This window comes from Grus americana, chromosome 1 (assembly GCF_028858705.1).
Source record: "Grus americana isolate bGruAme1 chromosome 1, bGruAme1.mat, whole genome shotgun sequence".
In the NCBI taxonomy this organism is placed as follows: domain Eukaryota; kingdom Metazoa; phylum Chordata; class Aves; order Gruiformes; family Gruidae; genus Grus; species Grus americana.
Window position 1 is genome coordinate 98,422,385 of NC_072852.1, and position 27,578 is coordinate 98,449,962.

Genomic DNA, 27,578 nt, shown 5'->3' on the forward strand with positions numbered 1-27,578 from the left:
CTGGAGGCGTCTTTGTGGCCACTGAAGAGACCACTGCCAAGGGCAGGGAAGTGGGACCGCAGTATAGGGATGTCCAGCTGGCACCCAGGCAGGCTGGCAACACCCTCGGCTTCTGGCTGATAGTTTTGGATAGGAAGCAGCCCCGGGGGGAGTGACACGAAAAGGGAGACTTGGCATCCTCCCTCTGCTACGCCAGCTACTCCCCAGCTATGGATCGCGGTACGGTCCTTTGGGTTTCTTCCTCTCTTTCTAACTGTACCTCTACACTCCTGCTTCTGAAACGTCATGGTAGCAGCCCTCGCTCGCTCATTTTCTCTTTTTCCTCTCTTCTCCACCCATTCCCTTCACTTTTCTCTCTCTCACCTTCCTGTGCTCTCTTTCTGTTCATCTTAAGTATCTAATGCTTGTGCCTAGAAATAAATGTGGTGGGTTTAGAAGAAAATAAGCAAAGTGTACGTTGGTCCATACAGACACTTAAAAATCAAGGGCATTTTGTATTTATTAGTATAAAGTATCACAATTCAACAATATAACTATACATAAATAGTTAAAGAGGAAGAGAGAACGGCAAGAAAACAGGCATACAGAAGGAGAGCAAGAGATTACAGTAAAGGGAAGCAGAGCAGAAAGAAAACAGAGGAAGCATTGTCTTGCAAATATTCTTCTGAGAGGAATCCTGAAGTATTCTGTCCTCTTTCTCAGTGAGGTAAGTGGCAACCAGAGAAATCTAACTGGAAACCATACCATTTCCTCATCTATTATTTTTCGTCTGTCAGAAATGCATGAGGAATTTACTTAGTTGGCTGGGAGTCTGAAACCTCTTGGCTGAGACAACAGGAATCTCAGTTGCATTGTAGACTGGATGATATGTACTCCTGACCATGGGTATGAAACATAATGTTGGAGCGTGATTATTGTCAGTAACTGCATTACTCTTTTGTGAAAAAAACGTGAGCTTTGGGACTTTTCTGAGGCACATAAAAGTTCTTGCATAAATGTGTGAGAGTAGGGCCCCTCTGTGTGCAAGAGAACCAGTTTTCTAATTGTACTTTCCAATGAAGAGGGAGTCAGTCACTCAGATTTCTCCTTAAAGGGATAGTCTTTGACTGAAAAAAGATTTAAGTATGTCATCTTTAATAAGCAAAGTACTGGGCAAATGGATTTTAAAAATATCATATACCATGCAACTTATGCATGTTATTCTTGGCTAAGCTTGCTTATGATTTGAATCAAAATATTATGATAGATTTTTCTATGAGATGACAACCCAGATCATTTTGCATGATACTGTATGCAAAAAGCTGGGAATCATGAGAATAATCCAACTTTACAATATATTCTTAACCTTAGTCATTTCTTAATAACAGTCACGGTTATAGAGCATCCTTCCCCAAAAAATTCCTAAGCATATCCAACGCTATTAGAAACATAATTTACCAGCGATAAGCCAAACTCTGTGCATTGTGGGGTGTTGTCTGAGCCCTTCCCAAACACATTCAGGGACGATGGGAGCACCGAGTCCACCGCTGGGTCAGGAGACACATGCACATAAATATGCAGCCCACGTTCTTTGGCCCTGCTGGAACCACTGTCAATCATGCCTGCTGCATGATGCTTTTCCACGGATTTCTAGACCAGGAGTTGGACAGGCACCTTTCTCCATACAGCACAACTAGTAACTCTGGCTGCAGTTTTGCTGAGGCACACCCAGAGACACAACCATTCTGACTTTGGCTGGAGGAAGGGTACAGAAACACAACCACCTGACAGCAAATCGCGGAAACTCTGCTAAATATCTCATCTAGCTGGAAGTGCATGGGGGGAAAAAAAAAAAGGTGGGTTTTGTTTGGCGTTGGTTTGGTGTAGGTTTATTTTAAAGGGTCATAACGAGCGGTGGTGCGCGAGCATCGCCAGGGAGGCCCCGTCCCATCCATTCGAATAGAAGTGAGAGTTTTCAGAAAAGCACATTGTTCTGCTACAAATCTATTTGCCCATTCCCACTGAAGTGAATAGCCCTTCATTCCAGCAGGAATTTGTGCCGTCACTTCAAATGTTATGCATGTAAGTTAATTTCACACTGCTTTAGGACTTTGTTTCCAAATGACCAAAAGGGTTAAGAATGGAGAAGTAAACGCTTGCCAAACACTGCGGTCTAAATTAAGAGTAAGGGCTTTTTTTTGGGGGAGGGGGGAGGGCAGGTGGGTGGACAATGGCCAGAAAGAGAGGGAAATATGGACTGGAAATAAAGTAGAGTCTTTTGTATTTCTACAGCTCAAAGATGCTTTTGAACAGGACTGCTGCCAACTGTGGAAAACCATCTTTTTATGGAAAAATATGCCAGTAACAACGGATTTACAAGAACTGAGCCAGTGTGTCCTATATGCATTTATTCAATATTATGCAAGATTAATTGTTTGGAGCATCATGCCTTCAGGAGTGTTCTAAGCATTGGGGAGCCAAATTTAGCCTTGATATCATGAAGTCAAATTTCCTTTTGTACCACAAAGTCCCCAGGATGCCTGATTACAACAGTGCTGAATCTGGCACTGGAAGATGTTACCTACAGACTGGGCACAGTTCTGTTTAAATATGACAAACTGCATTTGCTTCCTTAGCCTGCATGAATCGATGTACACATTTTGGTGCTAAACCTTCAAAACATTTTATTTTAAGCAGACTTAATGCCTTTTGTTGTTTCGGAATGAGAAGAAATGAAAATATTATAGCAAATGACAATTTGATTATAGTTGTCACAAATAGGATTTTAAGGGTTGCACTCTCAATTACACTATGGCCCCATTATATTTCCTGCCCATCCTAAGAGTGCCTTAAACTTGGTGTAAATGTAATTATGAGATGTAATTTACTTCGACTGTTAAGTATAAAAGGGGATTTATCTATATAGGACTCATCTACACAGGGAAATGGAATAATTAGACCAAATTAAAACATCTACCTGGAATGTTACATGAGCAAAGCCATACTGGTATAAATTATTCTGCTACAATTATGCTCATCCATTTTCCCATGTAAAAAGGCTCTTAGCATAAATAAAAATTGGGCTCTAATGATTAATTCAGTATTATATTTATCCAGGTTTATTGGCATGGTGGAATGTATTGGTTTCCATGGAATCAAAACAGCAAAGAGTCTAACAGCAGAGTAAAGGACCAGCAAAAGCATCAGCAGAGTGGGAAAACCACTCCAGTAAGTACTCTTTTTTTGCTTTAAACAGTCGGCCAAATTTGTTTACACACTTTTGGACAAGATGATGTGTACCACCTGAGCAATCCCGAGTCTCAATCCCAGAGCAAATTGTCATAAGAAGAGTTTTTTACTAGCTGAGGATTAGATTGACAACATTAAATTGATTTCACAACACTTTCTTGAGAGTCTTCTCGTTATGTTGGTTTGCATACCAAAATGTTGATGAACGTAGGACGTCCATCGCAACTAGCAGTTTGCCTCTAGTAACTATTAGCCTGAATTCTGTTTTGTTTCAGAGTTACAAATTAATGAGGCCAGTTCATTGGCAAGCATTCAGTGTAGCTGAAGACCAGATGAACATACTATTGTGAGCATCTGATAAACTTAGCCATGTGTAGCTTTGAGAGAAACTGCTGTTCCTGCCCACCACTGAAGGAAATGATCAAATATTACAGTGTATTGCGGAAAATGTGGGGCTTATATGGAACCAGCTCCCAGTAGATCTTTCAGCAGTGGGTATGAGATATACAGCTATTCAATATTTTCCTTCAAGTTTTGCAGGGATAGTGCATCTGAAATGAAAAAGCAACCTAGATTGTAAAGAAGCAAGACTCTCAACCCAATTCTTTCGAGCTTCTGTATTTCGCTATGGAAAACCTGACTCAGGGATACATTCATTGACGTTGTGCCCACAACACTCGCGTTCAGACACATACCGAGATGCTGCAAAGAAACTGTATTTCTTGGAAAAGTTACCTTTAATTTTGTGACCTGGTTACAGCCTGCTCTAATTCCAAGCCAGCCCTTAGCTGGACTCCTGAGACCTTGAGCACAAACCCCCTCCCCACTTCGAGAGGGGCCACCTCGCCCACAGCGTTGGTCCCCGCTTGTGGCTGGGGCGTCGTCTCTCCCTGCGGAGCAGCTCTGCCCTCATCGAGGACAGCCTTACCCAGAGCGAAGCTACGTGCCGTGCCGCAGCCAAGAATCCCTGCAGGCGTTAGCGTGACAGAAACCCTCCCTGCTGCCCCGCGGACCCCCGCAGGCCCCTCTGCGAGGGCTGCGCGGGGCCATATTTGGTATTCCTCGGTGATTTCTGCGCAGGGCTCGCACGGCTCCCACACGGCTTCAGGCTCCTTGGCTCTGCCGGAGCCTGCCTTCGGATAACTCGTCTCTCGCAGCCGTAAGATGGGGTCCGCATCTTTCCGTACCCGTGCGCTCGATGTTCCCCCTTTGGCTGCCGGGATGCCTGCACAAGCCACGTTGGGAGGTGCTGTGGAAACGGGTGCCCGGCACCTCGGTGGCGATCAGGTAGCACGTTACGTGCCTCTCACGAGGGGTTTCCCAACGGGAGAGTACGCGATGTGGGGACAACGCCGGGAAAGTTTACTGTCGGTAAAGCCAGGGGGCCAAAGCTGGGCGCCCGCTGCCACCGGCCCCGCAGCGGGCGGGAGCCCCCGCGGAGGAGGAAAGGGCCCGTCCCGCCGAGGGAGCCGCGCCGGCCGGCCCCCCGCCCCTCCGGGGGAGCCCAGGAGCGGCCCTGACCGCCGCCCGCGGCGACCCGGCGAACGGGAACGCCCGTGACCGCGCCCGGCGCCAGGAGGAGCGGGCTGCGGCCAGTCCCCCGCCCCCCCCCCCGGGGGACACCGCCCGGGACATGCGCTGCTGACCGGTCCCCAGGCCGCGGGGCAGCCGCCACCCGGCCCGGCCCGGCAGCGCGGTATCTCTCGGCCGCACGGTTCCCCTCTCCCGCCGGCTTCCCCACTGCCTCAGCGGGGTCCGCTGCATGCATACGCCGGACAGCGGCTGGGAGGACGCGTGGGGGAGCCTCCCTTTCCCGCAGGGGCGAAGCGGGACGGGAGAGGCGGAGGAGCCCGAGAAGGACAGGCGACGCGAGAGAGAGAGAGAGAGAGCGGGAGCGCGGGGCGGGCGGTGAGTCAGGCCGGGCCGCCGGGGAGCGCGGCGCCCCCGACCACGCTCGGGGCGGTGGCGGGCGGGGCGGGGGGAGGGGGCGGGGCGGGACGTACCAAGAGCCCCCGGGGGAGGACACTGTGGCACCCCTTCCCACTAGCTACCCGCGCCGCCTGCGTTGCCAAGGGGAACCCCCCGGTGCGCGAGCGTGTCTGCGAGTCCACAGGGAGAGGCGAGGGCCGAGGCGACTTGTCCTGGGACGGGTGGAAAAGGGAGGGGGGCGCGGGGGTCGAGGTAGACGCGCACGGCACACGCCTCCCTCCTCCCCCTCTCCCCGCGGCGGGGTGGTGTGGCCCGTTCTGAGGAGGGCGGGGAGCGGCGCGCAGCGCCTCCCTGCTCAGTGACACACGCACCCGGGGCGGGGAGGCGGTGGCTGGTCGGCGAGCGAGCGTCGTAGCGGCGGCGGCGACTGGGAGCCGAGCCTGGAGCATGGCAGGGACCGAAGCAGCTGTGGAGGCTGCCGCTGGTTTCCCCCCTTCGCCGGCTCCTCCCGTCCGCCGGGAACTTTTTCCAGCAGCCGGCGGCGGTGCCTCCCCCCGGTGGTGGTGGCAACGGCGGAGGCAGCAGCAGTGGCGGCGGCTACGTTCGGCGGTGCCTCCCGGGCCGGGACTGGGGCTGCTGGGGCTGGTTTTCTCTCGCTTCTGCTGCAGTAAGTGAAACTTTTTCCCGTTGCCGGCCGGGGCAGGGCGAGGGGGCGGGTGGAGGAGGAGAGAAACCCGAGCCCCGGCACCGCCGAGGGACTCGGCCGAGTTGGGGGAAACTTTGTGTGCGCGCCCGGCCAGGCGGGGTGGCGCTTGTCTGCCGGCTGTCCTGCGGGCGGGGAAGGCGGGTGGGATGTGGCCGGGATCGCGGCCGGGAGAGACTGGGAAGGAGGGTGGTGAAGGGGAGTCGGAGCCCGCACCGCGCCGGGGAGAGCCCCGACGCTTTCCCCCGCTTTCTCCCGGAGAAACCCCCCGCTAGCGCCGCCGCCGGGACGCGCACACGCTTCGAGGCCGCTGCCGGCCTCGCCGGTAGGAGTGGGTGCCGGGCGTCCCGGGAGGCCGCGGCAGGGCGGGCCGTTGTGCCCGCCGTTGGGTTCACTTGCCGCGGCGGGGACCGTTACTCGCGCGGGGGGCCGGGAGCCGCCCCGCCGTGCGCCGCCGCCAAGTTTCTTCGGCGATCGGCTCCGCGCCGCCCGGCGCCCTGCTGGGGTGGCCGCAGCCCGGGGAGGGGCGGTGGGGTAAGTTTGTCCGCCGGTGGCGGGGCTGGGGCTTCTCCCCGGCGGGCGGCGGGTTATCCGCCGTAATTCCCGTCCTGAACGGCGAGCTTTCGCTTGTTTGCGGAAATTCACGGCTGCTTCCCTTCGGCTGTAGCCTGTGGGAAGGACAGAAGGGTGGGTCTTCATGTTCTCCGGGTGTACTTCGGGGGAGGAATAGTACGCCCTTTGCTACTGGAGCTGTTGGTTCGCATCCTTGTTTCCCCTTAATTAGGGTGAAATCGTTGCTAGTTGTTGTAGGCTTATGGTTTTAGATCGCTTATCTCTTCTTGTGAGAATAGATTTGTGTACTCTACATCCCCTTCGTCTTGAGCAGCTACTACTGGGGGCACTGCGGTGCAGGGCACCCCTGCGGCTTAATGTGACCGCTCGTAGAAAAATACCGGCACCACCTCCACCCCCCCCCCCCCCCCGCGTGCTTTTTGCTGTGGAAAACAAGCAAGTGACGTAGCAGTTGGAAACTAAATCGGAGCAGGATTTTTGTTTTCCTTACTGCATGCAGTGCAGCGTGTGTCGTGTCATTTTTATAGCAGTGGAAGATGAGGGGAAAAAAGTGGACTTGGGCAAGAGCGCATTGAAAAGCATCATCCTGCTGTTGTATTCCCTGTGCAGTAATGAATAGTTGGCAAGGGTATTTTATTATAGGATACACCGTGTCCTTTCCCTCTTGAAGGAAGGAGGAACAAGTTAGAGGAGGTAGTCTCTGGAGGCTCGTGTGATAAAAATACTGAGGAACTTGCAAGCCATGCCACTGTAAAGCAGTTGTATAGTATCTGAGAAATGCTTTTTCAGGGAGGGAGTCGAGGCACTGCTGCTGTAAGATTGTGCTCTTGCATGTGATAGTCTCCCCCCTCTGGCAATGATGTAGCTTTCAGAAAAGATGATTATTACTAATTTAAGCTTAAACACATGCATGTGCTGAAATAGAACCCTATTAAATTGTGTATGTTCTCTCTGTCCCTAAAGAAAGGCAGCTATGGGAAAGACAGAAGGGTGGGTCTTCATGTACATAGGATTTATTTCAGAGGAGGAGGAGTAGTTCACCATTATTCCTTATTCTGATGGTGAACCTGTTATTGTTTCAACTTGCTGAGAGCTAATGTGCTCACACAAATTTTGTTGAGAGGACAGATTTGGTCCTAGTCAAGCTGAATAACAACTGTAATACTTAGTGCAGGAGTTTGGAACTAGGTGAATGTCTTCTTAGCCAGAGATTATTGGGATGCTTCTTTAGATAAGATGAACTATATGTTAGAGAAATGATCTAAACATTTAATTGCTTATGCAGAAATTTTTGTGTTGCATAGAGTATGTCCTGGCTACAAGATTAAGTGTTTAAATTGCCAGCTCTTTTTTATTTTTTTTAATAGCTCATCAGCTATTAAACTAAGTTGCTATTGAAATAACTGAAATGATCTATTGCCTCCTTGTATGTTCTCTGGAGCTACTTGGCTGAATGTTTTAAAAAGTGTTAAAAACCTATTTTTCTTCTTTAAAACACATCCAACAGCTTAATTTCCCATGCATAAAACTTTGGAGTTCTTAGTTGATAACAAACACTTATTAGACAGTATTTGGCTTTATTTGTGGTAAAATGACCTTTCAATATTAAGAAGGTGCCACATCTCAAAACCTTAAGGCTTGAAGACACAGTTTTCATAGGATTGACAAACTTGTTGCGCTTTTTTCCCCCTCCATTCAGGGTGACTTCTGCTCTTTTGTGATTAAAAAGGTGAAATTGCAGACTTGACATAACTAATTTTATGTGTAAATGTGAAGATAATAGTAACAATGAAGTTAAGAGCATCTATGTGCTTTGTCATGTGGTAGCTTACTATTTTAGTCTTGATAAGTGTAATTCAGATGTCAGTGTTCCTAGTTTCCTTTTGGTGTATGTGAACTTGACTAACAATGCTTCAGAACATCTGCCAAAAGTAGGAATGTTGTGTTGAAATGATATTCTTTTTCAAGTACAAAGTTTTAAAGTGTAATCTATGGATAAAAGGGGAAACTTAAGAAACTACTAGTGACTTTTGGACTGTGAGGTAAGAAGCAGGGGAAGATTTTTTTTTTGTCAGTTACCTTAGTTTTTAGATTACTTCTTTTGTCCCTGAAATTTCCCACAATTGTTTTCTATCATCTCTGACTGTCACAGGTGACTGTGAAGGAAATACAAAGATTGTAGCTTTTTAAGAGTGCTGGTAAATGCATTTTGAGTGTGATTAGATGTTGATGGAACCCAAAATTGCCAATGACTTTTGGTCACCATTCGTCCTGCTGGTCAGTCAATTTTCATAATGCTAGCAAAAGGAAGAATTTAAAACAGCACCAACACCACACACAGACGAAAACCCCAAACTGCTAGTAGAAAATCTTCAGTATAAAATCAAACCAATTTTTATGCAATGATTTTGACTGATGGCTAGAATGATGATTATTTGATCTATAATTCCATAGAGAAACATTGCCCAAAAAACCTCCAACACTGAAGGGGGAAGGAAGAGCAAGAAATATATGTGGAATGTGAAATAAAAGCAACTTGGGGATTTTTAATAAAAATAAACCTGCTTTAATAAATACTTAGGAAAGCAAAACTATCAGGTTCAGCTTACCATGTACAAGTAATTCTTCCACTTCAGTTGAACAGTGTGTCATGCAATGAAGTGTGTACTAAACTTACATGATCAAATTTCCTGTAGCTTTGCACTGGGGGAGACATATACCATCTGTAAGAAACATTGTCATAACCTTTAATCTATAACATAACTTAGTATACATTGTGGCAAATATTTTTCCGCTATGTTGTATATGAGGATCTGTGTGATACTAAATAATTAATTCCTCATAATTTCAGTGCCTCATTAGTTTGCACACAGTGATTAGTTTTTAATTCATGCTTACATTCCAAGAAACTGCACAAAACTTCTCAAAATTGTAAAGTGAGGTGAATAGAAAGGAAAAATATACAAGATAGATGTTTCAGGAACTTCATTGAGGAAATGTTTTTCAATTTGACTTGTTGATTTTTGTTAAGCTTCTCAGTAAGGCTACAAACAGAAGTGTTTGTGAGGCATATGTTTTTAAATTTGCATTGATTTTTTTTTTCTTAAAGTAGCCTGGAGTACAGAACTCCAGACTGTAGTGGAGCTGGAAGGGTTGGATTATAAAGGTGTGGATAAATACAAGTATACAGTGTACCATATAGAAAAATGGAGTTGCAAATAAAAAAAAGGAAACTCCCAAGTAACTATTAAACAGAACAGTCTATTTGACTAAAACCTTTTTTTATGAATTTCAGGTTAAGTCATGACAAAAATATGACGTCAAGCAAACCAGGGTACTACCTTGGGAATGGGAAAGTGTGGTAGTGTTCAAAAAGATAACAATGTATTTTTTCCCCACTGTATGTAAAAGGTGATGATAGTTTAGAAATTCATGTCTGAATGTGCATTTATTTTTTTGAAAGTGGTATGGAGAGAAATGCACTTTAAAAAGGCACTAGGTGAGCCAATACGGTGAGTAAGCGAAGGAGTAGGAATACTATAGAAGGTATTTTAAATGTTGCAGAGAATGACATGTTGGTGAGCTATATGGTAGGGGTGGAGCAGTGTATGAAACTGCTCTGTGAACAGAGTAGCTGCACTGATAAAAATAACAGAGTAACTTCAAATAGGGGCACAGTTAAACCAGGATTATTTGATAATTAGCAAAAAAACTGAAGCCAAGAAGCTTGTGAAGCCCATACTTCAGGATAACTCAGTATAATATGCAGTGTGCTATTTTGGAACAGTTCTTAGCTCTGTTTCGTTGTGGTAGGTCGGTCATGTTCAAGATCACTGTTAAACTGTGTCGCTCATATAAAATACAAAATAAGAAAATGTAGATGCTAACATTTTAATGAAATATATTGTATGGGCTTTATAATTCTTGACTGCTATTTAAATATTAGACAAGACAGTTCCAATTTATCTGTAGCATTGCATGGAAATACTACAAGTTGGAGTTGCTCAGAGAAGTGGTTATAAAATGTGTGTGGGCAGGTTACACTAATCATGAATTTTAGGGTAAATGAAAAGTGAGCATGCCAACTTAGATTTTTGCTTCTGTGTGGAAGAACTCCCCTATATATGAAAGTGTAATGTTATTTGAGTTGTTAAGATCTGAATGCTTTGAGTATTATAAGAATTGTGATGGTTGTGCTACCTAAAGGTTCAACCTAAAGGTTGAACAGTCTCTTGATTTAAACAATGTGTTTCTCTCTTGCCTCCTTAAATAACTTGATCTTAAGTCATGGAATTTGAAGATTGTGCGATATTGAGCAAAAGAAGGCTAGGCTCTAGCAGGATTTATTCCTTTTAAGATTAGAGTCAAGTATCCTGTTCAGAAATATGGTCAAATTCAGGTTGTTCTCTTTCCCACTCCCTTTATGTAGTGTGGCTCCCAGGATGATATTGGGAAACAAAGGACTGTTCTGTAGCAGGAGAAGTAAAAACATGTTGTCTTTACAGAGCACATCTGTACTGGCTGATTGCCCTTCAGGTGCTGGTGGTAGAGCTTTTCAGGTGTGCAACATCACAAATGTAAATGCATCTGCTGTGAAAAGGGAAAAGGAATTGGGGGTGTGTTGCTTCAGTAAGCAGTGTGTGGGGCTAATGAGTAGCATTTGTGGAGCTCAAAGAAAACTTGAGTTGGAAGCTCTAGAATCAAAAGTTTAAATTTCAATTTTAGAAACAAAACAAGTAATGAATAGAAATAGGATAATATAAATACAAAACCTGGTATACAAACTGGTAGAAGTGCCAACTACCTGCAGTGCTGTTAGTAAATGTCCTTTTTCATTGTTGATTTGGTTATCTGTTGAAGAGCAATAAACTTGAAGAGTATGACTTTACATCCTGTGTTACAGCAGATTGTTGGAGGTAGTTTGACCTGCTGTCCTGTGATTGAATGCAGCTTTGTCCAAACAGAGTTCTTTATCGGAACATATGGCTACAGACTGGTTAGATAAGTCTGCAAAGAAGTGAGAGTGCTGAGATTGCTTGTGTTGCCTGCTTGCTGTGGAGTCCTGGTACATTACCTCTTAAAGATGAGTTGTGTGATGACAGATTACTTTGCTCTAGCACTGTTTGTGTATGTACTTGGACTTCTTTGTTTCCACCTTCAAAAAAGTGTTGTATTGATTCAGGATTATATAAACCTTTTTTTATTGTGATGATCACTATACTGACTGGTATGTAGATAATATGCAGAAATTCCTGTGAAGAATTTTATTAGGGACATGGTAATTGGGTACTGAATAGCTAGGTTTTCTTACTTATGTGAAGAATAGCTATAGGTGCAATTATTTAATTATTTTGTTATGCCATGTGTTGTTGGTTTTTATTGTTATGCTTATTTGAAGAGGAGGAGGGGTATATGATCTTTAAAGGTACCTTCTAACCCAAACCATACTATGTGGTGTTCTGTATGGGGTTTTTTGGTAGGGTTAGCCTATCTAAACCAAGATTTTATTGAATAGTAGTTATTTGAAGGACAGCTGCATTCAGTGCCTCAGAGACCATAACTGTTTGCAATGCATTCATGTATTTCTATTGAGAGGATAGATGAATTGTTGAATTAGGTATGAGATAGGTTGATCAAGCTTTCTCGTTAGAGGTAAAAGGGTCATTAGCACTATTCCTGGTTAGAAAGCAGATGAATTACCTAGAAAAGAATATCATGGAAGTATGAGAAGAAATCCCAAGAATAGCTAAGAAGAAAAAGATAGGAATGGCTGAATATGGATAAAATGCAAGGAAATAGATGGGAAGCAGTTAAACAGCAAAACATGCAGTAAAAGATCGTATCAGGGAAAATTATTATTGTGTTTCCATCTATGAAGTAAGGAGGCATGAAAAAGTTGTTAGGTCTTAGCTTGTCGTACTCCCCTGGATGTGAAAAGACAGTGAAGGTGTAAAATAGTGGGTTAAAATGAGGTATAGGTATGTGTAACACTCTTGGGGGGGGGGGGGGGGGGCAGGCCTCATGTACAATATTTACCGTGGTCCTGGAAAAGCTAGGCCAGTGACTGCTTACTGCACAACTTAGTACACAGGCTCATAATGGAGAACTTCAAGGCATAGCACAAGAATGTCTAAGTCAGTAAAAAAAAAAAAAAATTCAAAACCTCAACAGTCCCCCATGCATCCATGTCGTGTCTATCCGCCCGTCCCCCCACCCCGCAAAACCCAAACTTTTTTTATTATCCAGTAGGTGCATGCTTCAAGAGTTACTTTTCTCCTTCTCATCATTTTCAAGTAATTAATTATTAGACTTGGGACTGTTTCAAATGTGAACTCAAAATTTGGTCTTTGTCCATTAGTTACCAGTAGAAAAAAAATTAGCAAGAATAAGAAACTTTCAAAGTCTTGAAACTTCAGTCTCTGTCCTCTATCCCTTTACCTGTGTTTTCCCAAGTGTGGCGAACTGACTAGGTAGTTTAACATCAGGATGTTATCAAGAAGGTCACTATTAGTTCAGGTAGTAAAAAGTAACCAACTTTCAGACTATCCTATTTAACCACTACTGCATTCTCCTGTTCAATGTTTTTGCTTTTTTCCCATTGTTTTTCCAGTAGCGTACAAAAGTGAAAGCAATTTTAATTAATACTTTAAAATATCATGTTTTCACGTTGTCACCATGAAGGCTAGTCAAGTGTAGCTTGGCTTGGGTTGACTGGTGTATTAGGATTACCTGCAGCAGTAGATGGCTCTTGTTGATTTCCCTTCCCCACCATCAGATTTTCATTATCTGGCACTTAAGATACCTTTGTAGGTCTACAGAGAATGATTGTTTTCTCCTTTTCTGTTAGTCAAGGCTGGTATAACATGATAGTTTTTAAACTTGCCCTTAGTATCTTCCTGGGATTAGTTTGAATGGAATGTTTTCCTTAAGTGACTGTTACTTAGAAGGTAGGTAGTACTATGACTGTAATGCAGTGGCGTGTGCAGAATTCAAAGTCCCTGAAATGGCAATCTTGTGCCCAAAAAACCCTGTACTTGCTAAAAGGTGAGTAAAGGATAGTAAAACAGGTCTCCATAGTTGATGTGTGTACAGATGAGTGGAAGAAACAAACTGAGCTAGCTGAATGAATTTATTACTTTCAGACCTGTAGTTTTCACTACCCCTTGCGTTAGATTACAGATTAATGTTTGACTTAAATTTTTCTTCATCCTGTTTTGCATGCGTATTCTTTGCCCACTTCTGTTGCTGCTGCTTTACTTGCAATACCACCTGTGCTGCATTATGGTTAAGCTGAAAACTGTTGCTTGGACAAGCACACTTAGGAACAGCCTATTGGGTGAAGGAATACTGGAGATAAAATGTGAAACAGTTGAGATGATGATCAAGTTGGGTAACTAGCTTTACTTAATTTCTTTTAAGTGTACATAATCTGGTAGAACAATAGTCAGTTTAGTTAAGCATAAGTTAAAGTACATCAAATGCAAGGAACTTCATAATAGCAGAGTAACTGAGGGGGGCAAAACTCTTATTTGTGGTAATTTTTTTCTCCAAATTCCTTCTTTAATTTCTTGTATATCACCTGTTGTCCTTTGCCACAAAAAAAATATACCCGGTTGAATCTACTAAGATTATGACTAGAGATTGGAGAAGCAAAGATAAAAAGCTGTTAAGCTTAATTCCATTTTTGAACATATTTATAGCGATTAATAGTATTTGCATTATAAAACGCCACTGCTCGGCCCGTCACCAGTGATGCTGCTTCTGTGCTTTAAACACTTCTGTGCAATTTTGACTTCAAAAGGTAAACTTTCTTGAAACGGAAGTAGTGTTCTTATGACTTCATTAAGGTACTTTAACATTTAAAGAAGTACTATAGATGTAAAGAAATCAACCATGAGAATTTGATGCTTGTGACCATACTGTTAATCACTTATGAGATTTAAATGCATCCTGTTGAAAGTTTCAGTGTGTTGAGGTACCATAAAATAGTCTACCTCTGGTAACTAGCAAATGCAATATACCCATTTATCCAGGATATCTTGTATAGGAAGAAGTATACTAAGTTCTACATAGCTATGTTTCAGCAGTTTGTGGTATCAGAGGTATCTCAGGCTTCTGCACATAGCTTATATGGCGGGGGGGGGAGGGGTTGGAATAGATGGTCTTTAAAGTCCGTTCCAAACCATTCTGTTGTTCTATGTGTAAGAAAAGTGTTAAGTTTAATGGCTGTAAAATAGTAAGGCTTTTGACCATAACCAGATTAAGCATCACAGTTGATGTGTCAGTGTTTTCACATGAACATTTAATAACCTATGTTACCTTCTGACAAATCAGTGTAATCTATTGAGAAAGTTTTGTGCAAGCTTCATTGCATGTAAGATCTTTTAAAGATTCTGCTGAGAGTATTCTGCCATACAGCAAGAGATGAGGACTGTGGGACTCCATGGAACTGTTAGTGAAAGCTCCTTTGGTGATGTATTTTGAGAGCTACTCAACAGCTGTTTTCCAAGACTCCAGGCATGGCTTAGGTGTGATAAATTGATGTGGCTGCAAACAAGGTGACAACTAAGTAAGTGAGGAAAAGGAGTTGTGGTGTTTCCACAACTTGAGACTGCTCTGAAAAGAGGTCCTGAATTGATTGCTATAAGTACATAGGACGAGATTGTGGACAAAGGAAGAACAGCAAGTGTTACTAACCTTGGCTGGAGAGGCTTTTAACAAGGCTTCCTACAATGTCCTTGCAGCCAAATTGGTGAGATATGGTTTAGGGAAGTAGATTTAGTGGGTGAAAAATTGTGTGTACTGCTAGGCTCAATGTTCTGATCAGCTGTACAAAGTCCTTCTCGAGGCTTTTCCTGGTGGCATGCCTTAGGGATCAGTATGGGGCAGTTTGTCTGCATTTCGACCCCTCTTCCAGGTCAGTAATGCATTTCGAGCAAGTTTATGGATGCTACCAGATTGTGAGGGGCAATTGGTACGCTGAAGACTAAGGGTAATTGAGTGGGACGTCTGTGGGCTGGAAAAATAGCTGGCAGAAACCTCATGAAATTCAATAAAAGTAAATGCTAAGTCTTTCTGGGGCAGAATGACCCCATGCAGCAGCATAGATGTGGTGCTAACTGGTGAAAAGCAGCTTTACAGAAAAGAACTTAAGGGGTCTTTGTGGGGCAGTATGTACTTCTGTGGTGTAAAAGATGAAGAGCACACTGGGCATGGTCAGCTAGTTGAAGGGAGCAATTGTTCTCTGATATTTGGAGCTTGTGAGACTGCATCTGGAGTAATGTCCAGTTTGTGTTCCCAAGAAGAAGGCAGATGCTGAGGTGTCTGTGGAAGGCCACTAAGATAAGGAGTCAGCAGCACATCATGTCTGAAGAGGGGCTGAGAAGTGAGTTTGTTCAGCTTTGAGAGAAGTCTGAAGCAAGGGATCTGAATTGCTGGCTATGACTGTTTAATAGGAGGTGAGAGAAAATGAAGACAGACTCTGCTTAGATATTGCACAGGGAAAGGATAAGAGGCAAGGGACAAGATACAGCAAGGGAAATTCTAATAATGTATTAGCGGTGTGTTTTCCCACATGAAGAATGAAGCACTGAAACAGGTTGTGGAATCTCTGCCCTTGAAAATAGTCAGAACCTGACTATGGTATGACCCTGAGCAACCTGATCCTGCTTCAAAGTTAGTCTTGCTTTCAGTTGGGGATCAGATTGGATAACCTCCAGAAGTCCCTTTCAGTCTAAATGAGTCTCGTTTTTTGCCTGGGTAGGCAGGAGCTAGTATACTATAGTCGCTAGCCCTGGAAGAAAAGTAGAAGTAGTTGAAAGTGGTTTAAGTGTATTAAGATCAAAATGTCCAAGTAAAGTCTTAAGTTTTTCCTATAAAGCAATTTAACTGCTAAAAGCCTACTTTAAAATTGGATCCCATTGTTAACTCCTAAAGTAAGTAATAACTTTTAGAGAATTTCTTAAAGAAAGACTTGCCCGCATTTCTTCTGTTACTTCAGTAAGTAGCCTGTAAGACCCAGTTCCTTATAGCACAGAGCTGAGTGACAGTGCAACAAATACTGAAAATGTAGTTCAGCAGTAAATAGAGTGGCTATATGTGTGGCTGTAGGTTACCTAGGCTTACTGTCCTGATGCTGTTCCTGGACAAAAAGGGTTAACTTCCTGGAATAGCTTGCAGTGGCTGGTGGCCTTAAGAGCTAAAAAAAAGCCAGCAGCAGTGCAGGGGGCAGTAGGCATCTGCATACCTTTGTAATGTAGCTGGTAACTCCTCAGATCTTGCCATGGACAGCAGAGAGATAGGCATTGTATTTCATAGTTTGCTGCTCCTGACAAAATACGTTCATTTTATATTTCATAATATGGGTGCAGTTGTTAAATATTGGCAGATAACACTCAAACTTTACAATTAATTGAAAATGTGAAGTTAATGTTTAGCTGTCTTCTGGAACTTAGTTGAGACTTTCACTATTTTTATTTAGTGCAAAGTGCAACCTCCCTTCTCCTCCCCCAGACCTCAGTTCTTCCCAGAGTAGGTGGTACATGGGAAGACAACATAGAAAAAGTGAAGGAGTGGTCTGCTTAAGGGAATCAGGGCTTTCCTAGGCAGCAAAGGTCTTGTCCCTTCAGCTAGAAGGATGTCATACACGTCAGTTCTCCTGACCAGTTCTTAATGGTTTTCTAATTTCACTGTAGGAGGTACATTTGTGGGGTCAGGGAATGCTGGATGCTTACAACTGTTGCTGTATGCTTAGCAGATTTTTCAGGTCCTTAAAATTAATTTCATGAAAAACAAAACCCAACACACCACCACCTGAACCGCAAATCCTGATACCTGGGTGTTCAAGAAATTCAGAATTTTTGCTTGTACACAACTTGTTGTTATCTTAGCCTTGAGCTTTCTGTAAGGACTGTGTTCAGTCACACAACCAAATACAGTGGGCAGTCTCTCAGAGTACGCCATGTTCCTTCCATTTGAAGCTGGAGCTATTTCCATTTCTGCTTGACTTAAATTTTTGCTTTAATCTTCTTGTGTAAAAGTAATATTCTGTTAAAGACAATTAAAATGTTAATACAACAGTATTTTTCTATTGATTTTGTTCTCCCCAAAATGACTGACATGCCCTATGTAGGTTTAAGTTACCCTAAGTCAGGAGATATTATTTGTGCTTAAAGCTTTGTTCTTGGTTGAGTTTAATAGGAATTTCAAGGACACTGCTTTTCAATATCACACACCTTTAAATGGCCATCATTTTGACTTGTCAAGACCAGCCAGCAATTTTGGTAGTATGTGTTAAAGTTGTTTGGGGTTTTTTTGCTTATTTGTTAATCTGTGTTGTGTTCATACTGAATGAACTTATTTGCCTAAGACAAAGAAGAGCAGTCTGTGTACTCTTCACTTTGACTTTATTGGCCATTATTGACTGAACAGTTCAGAAATCCTTCTCCCTCCCAGCCATACTTTTGAGTAGGTAAAAAATGTCTTAGTTCTAGGAAACTTAACTTAAACATGATCACTTTCTTAGACCTTCTGTTTGAACATAAACAGTAATTGTGAAATCCAGAAATTGATGGTTAATTGTTTCTCGGAGTCCACACATTAAAGACAAATTTAAGCTATTGTTAATAACAAATGGACAAGTGGAGCCTGAGAAGCGTAGGTAGCATGGAAAGAACAGAAAATACATAGGTGTGGAAAAGTTACTGTATAACAATAATTAAGTACTACTATAGTACTGCACAAGCTTATAAACACAGGCATGGAAATACACAAATTCTTGATTTAAATCTTCATTGCTTCTCGTAGTCAGCTGAGTTGACTGTCATTCGAACAAGTGTCTTGTGTAGTCTTACAGTTAATACGTAGGTTCTGGCTGACCATTGCAACTTTCTTGTGCTGGCTGGTGTAAATACTGGGAAATGCCTGAAGGATCAGGTATTAATTCATGATTACTAAGACTTCATCAGTTACAGCCCAACCCGATTACTTTATTAATAAATGCTATTGGCTTGAAGATATCTGCTGTAGGATTCCCTTAGTTGCATTGTAGGGTTATAACTTGGCTAGGCACTGAGGCATTTGCTACTTCAAACTGAGAAAAAAACCAAGTTTTTAATTTCTGGACCCTTATGTAATATTCTACTTGAACTAAGGGCAGAAGGACACGCTTATGAAGATGCCTCAGTCACCTATTGCTTTTGGTAACATGCAGGATCAAATTTTGGTTTGCTAATTCCATAGGTCATGCATTCAGCAGTATTGGTTCAGCCTATCAGCATAGTGGTACCTTGACTACCTTTCAAAAAGGTGTCAACTGAGAAATGTTGTGACAGAACCTTTTTTTTTTTCTATTTAAGAAAGCATATTAACTTATTAGCTACTAGCTGGGATTTCTACTTCTGGGGTAGTAGTAGTAGTCTTAGCACTTCTAATTATCAGATGGATGAACTTAATATTGCTTAGTGGTTTCATCATATGATTGCACCTAGTTCTGTGCATCTTAATAGCCTTCTGTTTTGAGTGAAGGACTTAGCGGTGTTGGAAAGAAGAGGAGAATGGTAGGTATCAGAGTTTCCTGTGGGGTTTGGAGGAACCCTCTCTGTGGACCTGATTTCATGTCTTAAGATCTTCCCCCTTTCCAGGCCATTGGATTCAGAATTGGAAGAGACCAAGTCTGGTCTTTTGACTGCTACATTGTGCAGATATACATGTGGTCACCAGTGATGCTGCCAAGGGTGACCCTGGGTGTTATCAAGAGTGACTAAAAAAACTCTGGGGGGCAAAGGGAGAGACACGAGTGCAGAGCCTGCAATCGGGATGCGTATCCCAGTGAGGGAGAAAGACTTGGAGACTTGGGTAGGAGTGAATGCATCTAGCTGGTGTTGAAGGTAGGACTTTGACTTCTTTGACCACTGAGTTCTCCTTGAAGAACAAGGACTACTGAGCCAGAGACGGGGTCCATCTGACAGTAAGCGGAAGTTTATTTTCAAATAGCATTGTTAGCTTGTGAGCAAGGCTTTAAACTAGGCATGTGGGATGTCCTCAGATTTCTCTCTAATCTGAAGAGAAGCAAAGACATGAAGAGCAATAAAGAAGTGTCCAAGGGGATGTGACGGGAGAGGGTTTTTGCCCTCCCATTGTGAAGGCAGCACAAATGAGGACTGTGCACAGCTGCAGGCTTAACGACCTCATTGGGATTCTGTCACTTTGATGGGATAGCTTACATAACAGGAGTAGTGTGATTAGCTGGATCCATACCTTTCAGGAAAGGCAGAATGGGAAGGTGAGAAAGAGGTAGTGCTCCACAGAAGAATGGCTAGAATGCATGGAGCTTTACCCTTAAGCAGGTGACAAGCCAGTTAAAAGCTTATGGGTTATGTTAAGAGAACAAATCAAACCAGATGACACTAGTAAGTCTTTGCTGCTGCTGGCCTGATCAATGTGTAGATGAAGCCTTTAGGCACCTGGAAGAAGCCTCATGATTGCAGGCTATGGTGTTTATGGGAGACATCAGCCACTCTGGTATCTGCTGAAAGAGCAATAGGGCTGGGCACAAACCATCCAGGAGATGTCTGGGGTGTATTACAGACAATTTGTTGATGCGGGTGATCATGGGCTGACTAGGGAAGATTCTCTACTTGATCTGTTATGCATAAACAAAGAACAACTGGTTGAAAATGTAAAAGTCCATGGCACTGTTGGCTGAAGGAGCTTTGAAACTGGAGTTTGAAATACTGAGAAGTGGTCAGGACTGAAGTAGAATCATAACCCTGGACTGTAGAAAAAAAGATTTTACCTTATTTGGGGATCTGCTTGTGATGTTCTCTTGGGGAAACTGTTCTGGTAGGCAAATGAAATATCTTCAGACTACAATAAACATCCCCTGCAATGTGCAGGAAGTTTAACAGGTCTGCAGAAGGTCAGCATGAAAGAACAGGGAATTCCTCACTGAACCTCAGGTGCTCAAAGGAAGCCCACAGAAGACTGAAGCAATAGGAACATAGAGACAGTATCTGAGAGGGTAGGTATAGAGCGGGGGAGCTCACTCTCAGCTGCAGCTGGAACAAGTAAGGGATGTTAATGGTGACAGGAAAAGCTGCTGTAACTACGCTGTCAGCAAAAGAAAAACTGAAGAAAATGTGCCCAATGCTCAGTGGGGCAGGGGACCTTGCAAGGAAGGACAAGAAAAAAGCTGAGATGTATAGTATCCTGTGTTTGATTTTTTTCACTGGTAAGATCTGCCCTCTGGCTTCCCAGTTTGAGTCTCTAACAGAATGATGCTCCTGACGGTGCTGAGTGCATTGGCTGATGTCACGTTCTGTCACCTTTAAAAAGTCATAGTGACTGAGGAAGCTTCCTGATGAGTGGAAAAAAGCAGGCATCATACCCATCTTCAAGCAAGGAGGATCTAGGAAACTACAACCTGGTCAGGTTTGCCTCAGTCCCTGGAAAGATGATGGTGCAAATCCTCTAGGCACACGAAGAGTAAAAAAAGGTGGTTGGGAATGGCTTGGAGGATGGAATTCAGTTGTACAGAGTCCAACTGGTAGCTAATTGTCAATTGATACTGGGGCAAATACCATTTCATGTTTTTTGAAGGCAGGATATAACGCACTCAGTAAGTTTGTGAATGGTACCAGACTGGGGTACAGTTGATACACTAGGAGGCAGAACTGCTACTTTGAGGGATCTCAACATGCTGGAGAAACAGGCTGGCCAGAACATCATGGAGTTCAGCAATAGCAAGTGTGAAGTCCCACATCTGATCTGAAATAACCCCATGCAACAGCATAGACTGTGGTCCAGTGGGCTGGAAGGCAGCTTGGCAAGCACAGATGTACAGTACAGGTGAACAATAAATTGAAAGTGTATCAGCAGTTTGCCTTTGCAGCAAAGATAGATGATCTCATCCTGGGCTCTGTAAAGCATGACAGCAGGTTGAGGGAAGGGATTCTTCATCTCTGTTTGGCATTGGAGTGCTGTGTCCAGTTTGGGGCTCCCCAGTCCCAGAGGGACACTGAGGTACTGGAGCAAGCACAGTGGTGGGGCCACCATGTTGATTGAGGGCTGGAGCACAGGGTGTGTGAGGAGAGGCTGCAAGAGCTGGGCCTGATTAGTCTGGTGAAGGGAAGGCTGGAGGGAGGGAGCCCTTATTGCTACCTGAGGGGAGTGTGTCAAGAAGGTGGTGCAGCACACAAGTGAATAGGAACAAGCTGGAGTGTGGGAAATTCAGAGTCAATGTAAGGAAAAAATACTTCTCTGTGAGGGAGTTGAGATGCTGGAGTGGGTGTCCAAAGCATTTGAGGAATCTGTCTCATTCTGTGGTGATATATAAAACTCGACTGGACGAGTCTTCAAGCAGTCTAATATAACTGGGTCTACTTTGAGCAGGACTCAGTAGCCTCTAGAGGTCCTTTGCCTCTTACCTACATGAAATCATTATTCTCTAAATCAATATTAGAGCTTGTTTGTCTTTGCCAACGAGAAGTGTATTATGAAGAAACCTATACCTAGGAGTTCACTTGTCTTTTGGTAATTGGTAGGTGTCATCGTTGGAAATGATGGATATAGCTTATACCTGCGTTGGACATGACCCGTTGAACGCTTTGGAGACATCACAGGCTTTCTGTGAATACATTTTCTTTACAAGCTGGTACTGATAAATAGTGATTCCTGGGACCTGAGCATTCTGAAAGCCTAGGTCTGATAGATGAAGTCAGCATGATTAAGTGAAGAATATCTTGCTGCTATTCATTTATACTCAGGGATAGATGTGAGCTTTCTAAGTAATCTAGCAAGATACACATTGCAGTTACCCTTATTAGTATGACAGTGTATGTATTGCTGTGTAGCAGAATAGTGGCTTTCTACCTTATAATGAAAGACAGCAAACAGCAATGACAAATCCTGTACTGATCACTTCATATTGCATTTTTGGGTTCTGATTGCAGTTGTCTTGTATTTCTGTTAGTCTAATGGCAACTTCTTTATATGGTAGTGCTGAAAGAACAACTATATCTCTTGGAAGAGAAGTTGTTGGACATAGTGTGCATCTCCTGGAATATCAACCCATGTTTTTGAAAGTTTGTGGCTATGGGAAAGAGACTGTGCTGCTGTCATTGCTAACTCACAGATTTTGAAATGAAGCAGGAGTGACGGGCAGTAACTCTTCAGACTTCTGTGATATTTAGTGTCTGAACCCCCACCCCCAATTTTCTTCCTCCTCTCAAAAAAAAAAAAAGCTAGGTATTGTGATAGCATTAAATAGCATTAAATTGCTTTTCCAAATAAGGATTGGAGGGATATTTATCTGACCAAACCTTCAGTTAGCAATTGCTGTGGTCTGGCTAGGACCTTTTTCTGGAGAAAATTCATATGGTGGAAGCTGTAGTTCTCTTTGGTGCTGAAGGATAGTTGGATCTTGTCTATTGCATTTCCTGGAGTATGAGATGCCCTAATTATACATAACTACTTGCTGCTGATAGCAAGTTGGAATAAAGATGAATTACACGGTTATGGAGGACCTTATGAAACTGATTGAATAATGAAACAAGCTGAAGTGTAGATAAATGTTTAGTGATGCTCATGAGGCCCCCTTTGTGGAGGAGAAGAGTAAACTTCATATATCATTATAGGATATGTATTTGTGTACTTGGAAACAAGGCCTTGAGTATGTGATGGTCAGGTCACAAAACTGACTGTTAGTTATCTTTAAGAGGGGGGTGGGGAGGGTGCAATCAAGTGTTGGAGTAAGAGAACAACATGCTGTGCTAAAGTGTAAATAGGTTTTGTCTGTGGTTCAAATACTCTATTCAGTTTTGGTCCCTTGATCTTAAAAGCAAACACACACCCCACCCCCCAAAATAAAATAAAACTTAGGGTTGAAGTAGGTTCAGAGGAGGGCAGCAAGTGTCAAAGATATGAAAGTGGGCTTGTAAGTGAGGTTGGCTGGGACCTCTCAGTTGAGAAAAGAGGTGATTTCTTGGGAGAAGGAGAGGGAGGGATGTGGTGGTGTCTGAAATCATGAGTGATGTCAACAATGTGTATACAGATTAACTCTTACAGTGCAAGAAGTAGGTAGGTGCTCCTCAGATGAAGCTAAAAGGAGGCAAGTTGTAAGCTTGCAGATGAAGAACTGGAGTTTTTAAAATAAATTATAAGCAAGCAACACTAAATTTAATGTCTAACATCAGGTTGTAACTTACTAATGAATGTACTCAGAATAAGTTACTTAAAGCTGAAGGTTATCTGTTATTTCTGCAAGTGTTACTTGTGGCTGAGAATGAGAAAGCCAGTCTCTAAGGAGTGATTTGAGTATGTTATAGTGACTCAGTTGAGGTTAGTTGGGTGTTAATAGAGATTTTGTGGGGATTCATGTATAGAACTTTGAGGAATTAAAAGCTTTTTAAAAAAATACATGACAAAAGCTGAATATATGCTTGTGGATCAGAATACAAGAAATTAGGAATAGGGAAGACTGATTCTGCTGTGAGCTGTCTGTGCCTCTGAAGAGGAAAACCTTTACTGAAAAGGGCAGCTGGAAAGGATACAAATAGAAGCAGCAAATGGTGGAAAAAAAACTTGGTGAGAAAACAGCTATCTAATTGAGTAGGCTGAATATAACATTCAAGTTAAACCCCAAACACAGTAGACCTGAGGATGAAAAAAGTAGTTGAAAGTGCTCTGTCTTAAGTAAATATGTGCTAGCTAAAAGCACTGGTGCTCTTGAACACAGAACTTCTGGTTTCGTAATTATTTTTTGAAGTGCTACTAACTGAGCATTAAAAATAAAATTAATTTGCCATCCTAGATATGACAATTTCTCTCTGGTTTTTGTAATTTCTTCATGTGTAATTGTGTTAGTTCCTTAATTTGCGAAGTAAGTAAGGATGGTCTTGAAACACAGGTGGAAAAAATGTGAATCAGCAGCTTGGTAGTAAGAGGACTGGGAATGGGAAGACTTCTAAAAGCAATGTAACCTGAAATCTGAGTAGTGAGGTCTGAGTAAACCAAATGGTCATGAGATAGCAAGTGGTATAAGTGTATGGAATGGATTGTTGCTAATAAGCTCCTGAAAGGAGAGCTTGTAACTGAGTCCATCAGCATGTGTGTCATCAGCTAACAAGAATTTGAAGGAAGACCAAATTATTACTTTACTAAAAATGTCTGTTAACAATCTTATAGTAATTAGGCCAGCAAAATCCTTGAACAGCAGATCATGTCCCTACCCCAGTGCTGGATCAGCTTAGGGTGAGTTTGGGTGTTTGGTTTTTTTATAACTAAACATCAAACCTTTCTAAAGGTCATGGAGGGTTTACCGTTTTGGCCATGGTGTTCATTTGAGGAATTCACTTTCTGTAACATCAAAGATTTTCTTGATTTCAGTGGGTTTCGTTGTTGCTTTTTTTTGTGGTGGGGGTTTTTTTGTCGCTCCAGTTTATCTCCTTTCTAACTACCATAGGCATACTCACAATGCAGGCATTCTCTTTTTGCAGTGTAAGTACTTCAGGACTTTTTATTGGGTTGCCTTCTTGGAGAACAACCATCAGTTCTTCCAGTCCTTCCTTGTAGGTCATGTTTTCTAGGCCTTTGAGCACAGCTTGTTTGCTTTCAGACTCTAGGAGGCTCATATTTGAGGTATAATGTTCAAACTGAACAACTCCAGATGGAGCCTCACTGATGTTGGCTAGAGCAGAAAGTTTACTTCTATATTAGCATATTCTAGAGTGACACTTTGAATTCTTGAAATATAATTACCATATACTTGCCGTAACTCTCTGAACAGTCTTTGCTCTCTAACCGGTAACTTCTTGTATCTGTTACTTAAACTTGTTCCTACTGACTTTTCTAATTTGGACCCACTAGAACCTGCAACTTTTTTCAGGCTGGCTGGAAAGTATTTGTTATGTAGAACTTCACTTGTTTTTCTGTATCTAATGCAGTTAGTTGGCAGCCCCACCAAGATACAGAACAGAAGTGCAGTGTTCCTTTTGACCTTCTGCTATATCTGTTAGATATTTTGGTTATGTGTTTAAACAGGGTGCCACATAGGAGGACTGTAACCTTTTCTTCCACGTTGGTTTGTCAGAACTGTTAACTCATCTTTTGTGTTTCAAAAGATTTTGAAGATCATCTGGAATTCTTTAACAAACTTTCCAATCAAAGGTTTGAGTTACATGAATAATTGCTTTTTTGATCTCTCTGGCTTTTTTTAAGTGTACTTATACCTCTTGCTTTGCTACTTGGGGATTAAAATTTATTTAAATGGAAATGTGAAGCATTTTGTGGTGTTTAGGGAGAGGAAATGGTATATATTTCTATGGATAACTTTTGAACTATGTGTTTACTCTCACTACTAGTTTTTTGAGGGAGTGGAACCAAGGATGAGATGTTCTCTTCCAGTCCTGCTTTTGAGCCTGACCCATTTGTTGCTGTTGTGGTTTAACCCCAGCAGGCAGTTAAGCACTGTGCAGCTGCTTGCTCACTCCCCCCTGCCCCAGAATGGGGGAGAGAATTGGAAAGTGAAAGTGAGAACTCATGGGTTGAGATCAAGACAGTTTAACAGGTAAAGCAAAAGCCACACAAGCAAAGCAAACACAAGGAGTTCATTCACCACTTCCCATGGGCAGGCAGGTGTTCAGCCATCTCTGGGAAAGCAGGGCTCCATTATATGTGTAACAGTTACAGGATGACAAATGCCATCATTCTGAATGTCCCCCCTCTTCCTTCGTCCCCCAGCTTTATATGCTGACCGTGATGTCATATGGTATGGAATATCCCTTTGGTCAGCTGTCCTGACTGTGTCCTCTCCCAGCTTCTTGAGCAGAAAAGGTCATGACTCTGTGTAAGCACTGCTCAACAGTAATGAAAACACTTTTATATTATCAACACTGTTTTCAGCACAAACACAAACCATAGCCCCATACTAGATACTATGAAGAAAGTTAACTCTAACCCAGCCAAAACCAGCACAGTTGGAAAAAGAGTACTGTGTTGTCTCGCTTATTTCCTTTTAAAGGGGGTGGGATTGGGAGGTTTGTCTAGTTAAACAGAGGTTGGAATGTTCATTGCAGAAGAACTTCCAGCTGCCTCATAGCTTGCCTCACTTGTTAGTTCAACATGTCTTGTAAACATCTGAATGCTTAGTATCAGGATAAATGCGAATGTCTCAATTGGCTATGTGTTCTACATGCTCCTACATTATAATCTATGTATGTTAACAGATACTGATGCTAATGTGGTTTAAGTTGAAATTCCAGATAAAGTTTTAAAGTTCATGAGACTTTGTAAACGTTCTTGATAAGTAGTTAGATTTAAAGCTTTAACCTTATAAAATTGGCTAAGAGTATCGTTCACAACTCAATTTGAATCATGAGCCTAACCTTTTTGAAACTTTCCTCTAGTCTCTTAGATTGTATTTCACTTTCTGCTGTTTAATAGTAAAGGTCTGTGCAGCATGGTGGGAAGCAGAGTATGCAGGGGCACAGTCTCTGCCCTGTATGGAGGCAGTGAAACTAAACAGAAGCACCAGTTAACATAAGAAAACAGTATTGTGAAATAAGAGTAGTGGGTTACAGCCATGCCTGACTACAAGTGCAGAGGTGTGGAGCTTTTTTGAGGCTCCAACTCATGACTGTATGAGCTGGGCTCAAGCTATGTTATTATCAATGTTGTTATCACACTCTGAGTTTATTTTTTTCTTTGACTTTGTGTTGCACTGGAGTAAAATACCTCCTTTTAATCTGTTTCCTTGCTTTCTATAATGAAAACTTTGATCTTGCTGAGAAGTGTTTATTGTGGTGTCATAGAGGTTTGCATACTTAATCATCTTAACCCATTTGTATTAGGATGAGAGTGTATTGTCTAGTATTGCATTATCTGGCCTTTTAACAGGTGGTATGAATCTTCTGTCTGAGGGCCCTGGATGCTATTTTGTGAATGGTAGCTGTAGCCTTTGCCACAAATATCAGTATTTCTTGATATCTGTCTATAGGTACATGTTGATTCAGCAGCTAGAGGAAGATAATTGACTGTCCCTTCCATCAGGTGTGGGGAAATAGAGTTGAGTAACATGACCCTCTTAATAGAATGGTGGGATATGTTGTCAGCTCTACCCTTAGAAGCAGCAGGTGGAGGTTAAAAGTAC

General features: G+C 42.7%; 1 protein-coding gene across 2 annotated transcripts in view; it reads left to right on the forward strand.

Annotated features, from left to right (window-relative positions):
* The first annotated feature begins 5,396 nt into the window (after positions 1 to 5,396).
* NECTIN3 (nectin cell adhesion molecule 3) overlaps positions 5,397 to 27,578 on the forward strand; it is a 71,557-nt gene continuing 49,375 nt past the window's right edge. The window contains exon 1 of one of the 2 annotated variants that reach the window (XM_054836858.1): positions 5,397 to 5,824. In XM_054836858.1, the coding sequence (XP_054692833.1) occupies positions 5,605 to 5,824 (220 nt within the window). In that variant the 5' untranslated portion in view covers positions 5,397 to 5,604. The remainder of the gene's footprint in view (positions 5,825 to 27,578) is intronic. The other variant, XM_054836849.1, reaches the window with a different exon arrangement.